This window comes from Alosa sapidissima, chromosome 3 (assembly GCF_018492685.1).
Source record: "Alosa sapidissima isolate fAloSap1 chromosome 3, fAloSap1.pri, whole genome shotgun sequence".
Taxonomy (NCBI): Eukaryota; Metazoa; Chordata; class Actinopteri; order Clupeiformes; family Clupeidae; genus Alosa; species Alosa sapidissima.
The window spans coordinates 20,713,298-20,723,297 of record NC_055959.1 but is presented as its reverse complement, the minus strand read 5'-3'; the positions used below and the strand labels follow the sequence as shown (position 1 = coordinate 20,723,297).

The following is a 10,000-nucleotide window of genomic DNA, read 5'->3' as shown; positions in this document are numbered from 1 at the left end:
CAAGGAAACACAGTTACTGCAAATTAAACTCGTCCCAGGAAGTAGCACTTAAAATTGAATTTCAAATGTCTCATTCCAGTAGTTTTAAACCCTGTGCTTCTTATGAGTGCATGGCCCCACTGGCAGTTCTCTGGGGATCTCACACACAGTTGATGGTGGACTGCGGATGGTAGACCGCGGATGTCACTCACCATCTCCAAACAGCTGCAGGATGGCCAAGTCCACATGCCTCTTCCAGCCAGAATCCTTCTGGATGGCAATGCCATAGCCAGTAGAGGCAAACACCTTCCCCGAGCCAATGGTGACCAGCTTACAGCCCTCATCTCGACCGGCCATGTAGTTCAGCACAGCCGCATCATAGATAAAGGCATCCAGTTTACTGAGAGAGAGAGAGAGAGAGTAAACAAAGCAAAAGAGAAACACATTGACCAAAGGAAACAGAATAACAAACAGAAAGGGGGAAAATTGGACACTTTCAATTTGGCAATATTGCCAAATTGAGTCGCTCGTTTGCTCATTCAAATCCTAATTTTCTCATTTGCAAGATAATTAACCCTCTTGCTGTAAAAATGCAAAACAATGCAGATTGTATTCCGCCTGCAAAACAATACTAGAAATGAGGTGTGTGATTCAGACAGCAGATGACTCCGATGTGAAATTGAAATGAGGACCAGCAAGTCCCAATGAGCTGCAGCGCTACTCCATCGGAAATCTATTTGCATGAACTTCAATCTAACCTCAAACTTTCATACATTTTTTACTCTCTGCATGACTAACTGCACAGAAGCACAAATGTGCGCTAGAGTTAGTTGTTGTTAAAATGCCTCCTTAATTTCATGCATTCCTTTTTCTTTATGATTACTTATTTGTTTATTTGTTTATTTATCTGTTTATTTTATTACAATCACTTTGCAGAGCTAAGTTTCTTTCCCTAACTCCTCACCCAGTCTTCAGGCTGTGGAGGGCCTCGTCCACATTCTTCTGATGGAACTTCACCATGTAGCCATGCATCTCCGGGTAGTTGTTCCGGATGTTTCTCTCTGTGCTGCCGTTGGGGACGGTGCCGAAGCGGAAGGGAGGTGAGAAGTCGTTCGGCCTTTGGAACTGTGATCCAGACAGGGAAAGGGGGGAGGAAGAAAGACAGGATAAATGTGGAGATGGTACAAAAAGGGAAAAGAATAGAATCATACAAGGATAAACGCACAAGGTAACGAGAGACAGTGAACAGGGAGGAAATAATGCAGAGTGTTACTCAGGGAGTTTGGGCAAAAAAAATAAGGCCAAGACGGAGGGAGAGAAACATTGGCTGAGAAGGAGATGACATGGGGTTGACACGCAGAGAGGCAGACAGGTACAACTTAAAAACAGAGAAGCAAGCCAGTACGGTGAAGAGGAAAAGCGTCTCTACCTTTTTGTCGCTCAAGCCAGACACCTGGTCCACGTACTCCTCCTGGATCATGAAGGCGGCCAGGTTGGCAGTGTAGCTGGCCAGAAAGATGACAGCGAAGAAGGCCCAGACGGACACCATGATCTTGCTGGTTGTGCCTCGGGGGTTCTGCACCGGCACGGAGTTGTTGAACACCAGACCCCATAGCAGCCAGATGGCCTTCCCAATGGTGAAGGACGGACCTCCAGCCTCTGAGGAAAGGAGAAAGGGAGAGGGAGAGAGAATGATAGAGAGTTTGAGTCAGAGAAACAGAGAGAGAGGGACAGAGTCAGAGGGAGAGAGAGAGAGAGAGAGAGAGAGAGAGAGAGAGGGCAAGGTTTAATGCTGCTTAGAGAATATACATTCTCATTTATGTGCCTCTTTTGTGCCATCACTGAATAATATGGTCCTACAGTATGTAACCACCAGACAAGAACAGCAGTCGTTGATGTGTTGCAAAAAATATACAACAAGACACTTGCACATTACTTACTTATTTAACAGACATTGTTACGCCAAGCTACTCAAGCTCGTGTACACGCACTGTTTCAGTAAATGTACTCCCAGTGGGAGAAATAAAAACATGACAACGACGTTGGTATGACTCGGAAGAGAATTAAAGGAACGCATGTGTGAGGCGGAACATGACCTGTACTGAGGTGAGCAATAGAGATCTTCCACTCACGCTTGGGAAAGTCTACCCTGTCTAGTAGTGCACCTGAAACTCAACACCTAGCTCCTTTTGCTCGCCCCACTCTTGCTTGCTTGTGCGCGTCATCGTCACATCTCTGCAGTGAAACGCTTTAGCTGCCCCTGGCATTTCTCCCCCACCCCAAAAAAAACACATGCCTAACCCTCCTTGCCCCCGCCAAGCTATGGAACACAATGACTGCTTGTGACAATATCTCTGGATACTGTCTTCCTCCCCCAAAGATGAAGGGAGATGTAAGTGACAGAAAAAAAGCATTAGTCTCTATATATAGAACCAACATGAATCGGATGGAAGGCATTGATTTTTTCTTTCTCTTTTTCTCTCTCTCTCTCTTTTTTTTTACCTGCCCTTCTTCCTTTTTTATCTAATAAAAGAGGAAGCCCACACTGTCAGTGGAGGCATGTGATTCCTGAAAGTATGGAAATACATGCAAGAACACACGAGAGCCGGCATTAAAAAACATGAAGAGGCCGGGGATGAGCCGCGCTGACACGGATAAGAAGAGACACGCCACCTGCATGGAGGGGCCACTGCAGGGAGAGTGGACCACAAGAGGCCCGGAAGAGGTGTGTGTGTGTGTGGGTGTGTGGCTGTTGTGCGTGTATATGGTGGTGTTGTGTGTGTGTGTGTGTGTGTGACCAAGAGAGCAAAATACATTGAGGGCAAGGGAGATTATGTGTGTGTGTGTGTGCGTGTGTAAGACGAAATAAATGAAATTGTGTGTGTGTGTGTGTGTGTGTGTGTGTGTGTGTGCATCTTGCATGCTCGCACTGGCTGCACTCACCTCGGCCATCCGCCAGGCAGCGGTTGTAGCCCACAGGGCTAAAGTACTCAAACACAAACACAGCCATGGCTGACACCAGCAGCAGCATCACAAACATCATCACCCACACATCCGCACTGAAGGGCTCTGAGAAGGAGAGAGCGAAGGGGAGAGAGAATGGAGATGAGAGGACACAGCGAATGAGGGGAGACAAAGGGAAGAGTAATAAAAGAAAGAAGAGAAATAAGAAAGAGAAAGAAGAAGAAAGAAAGAAAGAGATGGAGCAGAGAGAGAGAGAGAGAGAGAATCAAGGACCATTAGAGACAGTGTTTAGAAAGAGTGTGTACAGACATTTTGAAAAGAATACAATCGAAGTAGTTATTTATTCACTAATTTAATGTTCTTCTCCAAAGTAAAGTGAAAAACCCCATTTTACAAGATATCAAAGAACATTTTACAAAATACCAATAAAAACAACCAAGGCAAATAAATTAAATTGACACAATGCAAGCACTAAAGGGGGCTGAAGTATAGCCTGCTGTCCAGGTTGTGGCCAATGCTGGACAGCTTACCGACTCACCAAGGAAGGCTGAGGGTGACACGGTGCCGTTGCTACGCGAGACCATGACGCTGATGCCCGTCTCGATGAACGGCACAGAGAAGTCAATGACCTCTGACCTCTCCTCATTTATGGTGAGAGACCCCACAGCCATGTGGGCATTTTTAGTCACCACCTGAAAGAGAAAGACAGTCAGAATGTCAGGTATACAGACCAACAGACAGACAGACAGACAGACAGACAGATAGATAGACAGATAGACAGATAGACAGATAGACAGATAGATAGATAGATAGATAGATAGATAGATAGATAGACAGACAGACAGACAGACAGACAGACAGATAGATAGATAGATAGATAGATAGACAGATAGATAGATAGATAGACAGACAGACAGACAGACAGACAGGCAGACCGATAGATAGATAGATAGATAGATAGATAGATAGATAGATAGATAGATAGACAGACAGACAGACAGGCAGACCGATAGATAGATAGATAGATAGATAGATAGACAGACAGACAGACAGACAGGCAGACCGATAGATAGATAGATAGATATATAGATAGATAGATAGATAGTTAGATAGATAGATACAGTAGATAGATAAACACCAGGCAGACAGAGGTAGGTAGAAAGGTGAATGGGGAATCAGGGATCAGACTTCAAGTGCGAAGGTCAAGTTTTAAGTCCATACATAGTGACCCAGACTGGCTGGCTCCGACTATGAAGCACAAAGCCGTAGAAAGATGGAGAAAGACAGAATGAAGAGAGTAGAAACTGGGCTACCACAGTGGGTCAGAGCTGCTGGAAATAGCCGTCCCGTTCCCTCCCCTTCTTCTCTCTGCGTTCTCTCCTCTCCTCTCCTCTCCCCTCCCCTCCATCTTTTCTGTCCTGCCTCTCTCTCTCTCTCTCTCTCTCTCTCTCCAACTCTACAGGTAAATTTAGCCCTAAATACCTGGGCCCTACAGCACTCTGCTAAAGTGGGACAAAACAGACTGAGTTAATGAGGTGTATATGTGAGAAAGACAAAAGAGAGAGAGAGAGAGAGAGAAAGAATGAGAGAGGGAGAGAAACAGAGAGAGAGAGAGAGAGAGAGAGAGAGAGGGGAAAGGAGTGGAAAGTAGTCAGGAGGAGATCTGCTTTTGTCTACATGTAAAAAGGTCCATGGCTGACTGGTTGGTGTTTTATGTGTATGCGTCTGTGCATGTGTGTGTGAGTGTGCGTGAGTGAGACTATGATAATGAGTGTATTTGTGCCTGTCTGCCTGTCTTTCTGGCTGAGGGACAGTGTGAATATATATGCTTTTGCATCCATGTGTCTGTGTGTGTACTGTACGTGAGAGGACTTGTGTGCTTGTCTGCTTAGTAGTCTGACTGTGTGTGGGCGTTTATGTGTGTCCGTGTGTGTGTGTGTCTGACTGTGTGTCTGTGTGCTTCCCTGCATGCATCCCATAGGGCAATGAGTCCATCTAGGAGTGGAGTGTGTTCACTTCCTTTGCCACCCCCCCGTCTCTCCCCTCCCACGGCTTTTTTTCGCTGTTATGAAAGTGACCTACGTGGGTGTTATTGAGAATGAGCGAGGGAAAGTGAGTGTGTGTGAGAAAAAGATAGAAAGAGAAAGAGAGAGAGAGAGAGAGAGAGAGAGAGAGAGAGAGAGAGAGAGAGAGAGAGAGAGAGAGAGAGAGAGGAGCCTATATGTGGCTGTGGTTTTGGGCACTGTATCTGTGTGTTTTTGTATGTGTGTCTCTGTATGTATGTGTATGTATGTGTGTGTGTGTGTGTGTGTGTGTGTGTGTAGATCTGAGTGTGTGTGTGTGTGTAGGTGTGTGAGTGTCTCTACACAGGCCTGGGAGAATTCATGTAATCAAGTGTATTGCTTCAAATATTTTGGATTACGGGGATTAGCCACCACAGTTTAAGCTCCGTTCATCGATGCCGACCGCATGAGCAAAATCTAAAGTTGGGTCACGTCCCAAATAACAACAACAACAACAACAAACACCAATAAAAGAGCCAAAGATATGCGAAAAGAAGCCCTCAGTTTAAACAAAGGACAGCACCTTCACAAAAGAGAGGTACTAAAGAATGCCTGATGCTTGTAGGATACACTGGTGATAAGCTACGCGGCAGCCTATCCATATGATGCATGTGCGCTAACGTTAGCCCTTTCCCACTTTGCGGAGATGGTGCCATTAAGGCTGAGAGATATAGCGTGGGCAGTGGGCCAGGGGGAGAGCGAACGTGGCCGCCAGATGTCCTCCGTCCTCATTAACATTCCTTTATAGGTGTGAAAGAGATGATGCATCAGTCCCACATGGACTAGCCAGTGACACACAGAGCCAGTACACATGTAGCACGCTAACACTAATGCAAAGTGCTAGACGAGCGTTAGTGTATCCAAAACAGTCCCCTGACTCAGAGTGAGGGTGGCATGTTTCTGGTGTTGAATTGAGAGGGATTATCATCATCATTCTCTTTTCTACTTTTCTATCTTATGGTGGAACAATGGAGACAGTATTGTTTTTTTTATTATTCATTGCACTATCAAGCAAACAGGCAGTTTGAGTTTTTTGTTTGATGTGCAGGACATGAGGAATGTCACATGAACACTGTGGGACTCATGACTCAATATTAAAACAAGATGAAGACAAGCGAAATCGCGCAGCCACTGTAACGGCACCTCTCGTGCCGGGTCCTTGAGCGCGTGGCAGGATTTATGGCTCGTGGCTGGCATGTTAAACTCGCCATGGCACATGGCCTATTTACCCTTGATCGAGGTAGCGGAGCTGACTAGCATTAATGTATGCCTGACTGGCTCCACCGTGGATAACATGCAAAAAAAGACCTTGCATGACTAGGATGCTAAATTCCCGATGCCGCCTGCTGGCTGTGTTTGCCCTGGCGTCCGCTGGCCTGTGGTCTTCATTAATCCCGGGCTGTATAACGCTTCCTGGACTCATGCATCACCATAGGCACATCTCGAGGCTGGAAAGGATCCTGATGACACGGCAAGATAAACACCGACCTATGAGAATGGCGTGATCTAATTTACATCTCTCCCTCTTACCCCCTTTTCCGCTCTCCACAGTCATTCTTCCTTGCTAATTGATTAATGCTATTCTAATCTGATGAAATTGAATTCCCCTTTTATGTGCCTGTTATTGGGAAACCAATGAAGAGGACATTAAAATAATTAAGTGGGGTGGGTGAGAGGTGCATGGTAAGTAAGTGCTGCATATCTCAATAACGGCACCAGGGGATTTTGATATCAGGGGGACGCAGAGAGGTAGGGTCCAGGGAGAGGTCACACCTCGCGATGGGTCTAGAATCACATTATCTCAGTGCGAAAGGTTAGTTCTCACTACCCTCTAGCTGAGAGACTAATAGCACCTTACACACACAGGTGAATGAATTTTGCTATCTCGCCAGTGGGCATTCATTTCCCATGGGCAATGGCCAATGTAGTGACTGTGGTAATTCTGCTGGACCGTGAAAAAAGGAATTGCACCCTGTATAAGTCAGTGGAGTTTGATAGAGTAAGTGTATATGTGTAAGTATAGTGTAACCTGTTGACATATGTTTATCAGGTTACTGTGTATCTGATCTGAGTACAGATCAACACTTAAGATTACGTGCACAGATACCATCATATACAGTACGAGCAGATACAGTCTATTATCATACTACCAATACAAATAAACAGAACCTGTTAGATGTTAGAATGTTAGAAGTACTAAATTAAGTTCAATAGCAGAGGGCCCAGAGTTACTGACCTCTCCCACCATGCCGTTCCATGTCCCATTGATCTTCTTGCCGTGCTTCCCATTGGTCACCAGATACAGGTCATAGGTGAACTTGACATGCTTAGCGATCTTCTTGAGGATGTCGATGCAGAAGCCCTTGCAGCAGCGCTTGATGTAGATGCCCGAGTCGGTCGTCTGATTGCTGATGATACAGAAGTTGCCGAGAGACACAAACAAACAAAAAAGGTGAGAGGAGGGGGGAGGGGGGGTGAGGGGGGGGGGAGAAAAAAGAAAAGGAAAGAAGGAAAAAAAAAACGACTGGGAGGTTAAAATGACAAGATGAAAGATGGAGCAAGATGCAGAGTTTGAGTAAGGGTAAGACAGATGAGAGTGGGGTGATGCTTACAGTCAAGGCTGAGGGGAGCGGATGACAGGCGGGAGGAAGGGCAGTGGGGGAGGAAGATGGAGAGGGTGGAGGGAGGACAGGTGTGGCCGAGGGAGAATGAGACGCTCAAACTGCAGCATCTGCGACGGCGGCGCATCCATACATCCGGCTTGCTTCAGTGCAGATGTCAGCACACACACACGGGACGGTGAGATAGCACTCCAGTCAGATGGCAATAGATATCCACGTGCGCACATGAGCAGACATACAAACTGATGGGGGATTATAGCACAATACGTGGTCTATGGCAGAGATTTATATGAGTCTGCAGAGTCTGGTAATGGATTGCAATCCTTCAAAGTGTCGAATGGCTTGACTGTGTGGTTGAAATGATGCATTTAATGGTGGAGCCAAAGTTAAACATATATCAACTACAAGTAAAGATTCTTTTAACCAGTGCATTTATCAGTTGATAAGGTTAATAACATGTATAGTGTGTCAATGCAAACAGGGCATGATCATTTTATTAATCAATTTTCAACATAACTTTGCATATCTTGTAAATGGGTTCAACACATTGACATTGATCTACAATGACAAACACTGATTCAAGAATAGAATATGTTTGAGTGTGCATTTGTTTGTGTGTGTGCCTGTGTATGTGAGTGAGTTGGGACCATGTATGGAGTGTGTTACTACTTTATACCAAAGATTCTAGAACAGATCTATCTTGCTCTGTTCTAGAATCTTTGCTTTATACTGTATGTACGGTATATACGGTATGTGTGTGTGTGTGTGTGTGCGTGTGTGAGTGTGTAGGGGAGTGTGTGTGTGTGTGTGTGTGTGTGTCTTGGGCTGGTGCTCTCACAGGATTTTGAGCTGTTTCCGACAGGGCACTGTATTCCTCATGCAGGTGCCGCTCAGGGGGTCAACATCCTCCACAATGACAAACGGCGCCTCCTCCAGTGTCACAATGGACAGGTGGTCATCATCCCGGCTCTCGCCCCCAGCCAGCTCCAGGCGTGGCCACACGTGGTACTTCATCGCCAGGGAGCCATTCTCCCATTTCCCCACCTGTGCAGAGAGTGGAGGAGGAAAGAGGGTGTGATCATAACATTACGTCATTTTGTCATTTATTTATTTCATGTTCATTTATTTTAGGTTTATTTTAGGTTTTCTATGCTGTGACTTTGTATTTTGGTATCTGTTCATTGTTTTTTATGCAATTACTGCACTGGCCAGACCTGGTGTGTGCTTCTGCCAATACACCTGATGTGAATTTGGAATTAGACAAGGAGCAAGTTCCAAATGACAGATTTTTCACCTTCCATTAAACCCAAGAAAGGTCAAAGCAGCAGCCAGTTTGCGTTAGCCAACTAAGTTGGACATTTTGCCTGCACGATGCCTTGAGGTATAGGAAAAAAACAATTCAATAAAGTCATTGACAAAAGCAACACAGTGCAGAGGTAAATAGGGGGAGACAGGGCATGAAAGGCGAGGGAAAGGGCTGAGAGGGTTAGTGTGCACGCACAAACACACACACACACACACGCGCACGCACACACGCACACACACACACACACACACACACGTACGTGCAAACACACAGCACTGATGATGGGGAGAGGGGCCAGGAGCCACGGAGGGCCAGAGGAAAATCAGCGTGAAGGACAAGAACAAACAACGGAGAGGGGGAGAGAGAGAGAGAGAGAGACGGAGAGAGAGGCAGAGAACAGAATGCAAAACTCAAGAGGGAGACATGAAGCAGAGAGAGTAAGAAAGATAGAGGCAAAGTTGGGGGGCTTCAGGGAGAGAGAGAGAAAGAGAGAGAGAGAGATCTGCAACACGAAAGGAGCGACAGAAATGAAGGAATGAGAGTTTGAAGGTGAGAAAAAATGGGAGAGGCACAGTGAGGAAAGGAGAGCAACACAGAGAGAAAGGGAAGGAGGGGGAGAAAGAAGGAAAGAGAGAGACAGAAGGAGGAAGGAGGGCAAGAGAGCACAATCAGCATGTAAATGTGCCCGCACTTGGACTGGAGTGCTCAACTCAATTCCTGGAGGGCCCTTGAGGCCCGCGGCAGCCCGCCGCGCTGCTAGCACCATCGTTTACTCAATTTTCACCAGCCGCTCCCGCCGCTGACAAATCACACCTGAAGACAGGGCGCCGGCCCCCACTCTCCAGACCCAGCGGCCCGGCCTATTTCTGGGCACGGAGTAGGAGTAAATGCTGGCGGATTATGAACTAATTGGGCCGGTTAAGACACTCGTAGCCCCCTCTGATCTGTACATTACGGACGGCCTCACTGAGACGACTGCAGGGGGAGCCGTGGCTGTCTGGGGCTGAGAGAAGGAGAGGAGGAGGAGAGGAGAGGAGGAGAGGAAGAGGATGAGAGGAGGAGGAGGG

The 10,000-nt window shown here is 46.5% G+C and overlaps 1 protein-coding gene across 1 annotated transcript in view; it reads right to left on the bottom strand.

Moving 5' to 3' along the window:
• LOC121705571 (glutamate receptor ionotropic, NMDA 2B) overlaps positions 1 to 10,000 on the bottom strand; it is an 87,684-nt gene that overhangs the window by 10,552 nt on the left and 67,132 nt on the right. The window contains exons 9-15 of the mRNA XM_042086611.1: positions 8,466 to 8,671; positions 7,243 to 7,414; positions 3,482 to 3,635; positions 2,923 to 3,048; positions 1,409 to 1,638; positions 944 to 1,104; positions 192 to 379 (exon numbers count right to left, since the gene is read on the bottom strand). Of these exons, the coding sequence (XP_041942545.1) occupies positions 192 to 379; positions 944 to 1,104; positions 1,409 to 1,638; positions 2,923 to 3,048; positions 3,482 to 3,635; positions 7,243 to 7,414; positions 8,466 to 8,671 (1,237 nt within the window). The remainder of the gene's footprint in view (positions 1 to 191; positions 380 to 943; positions 1,105 to 1,408; positions 1,639 to 2,922; positions 3,049 to 3,481; positions 3,636 to 7,242; positions 7,415 to 8,465; positions 8,672 to 10,000) is intronic.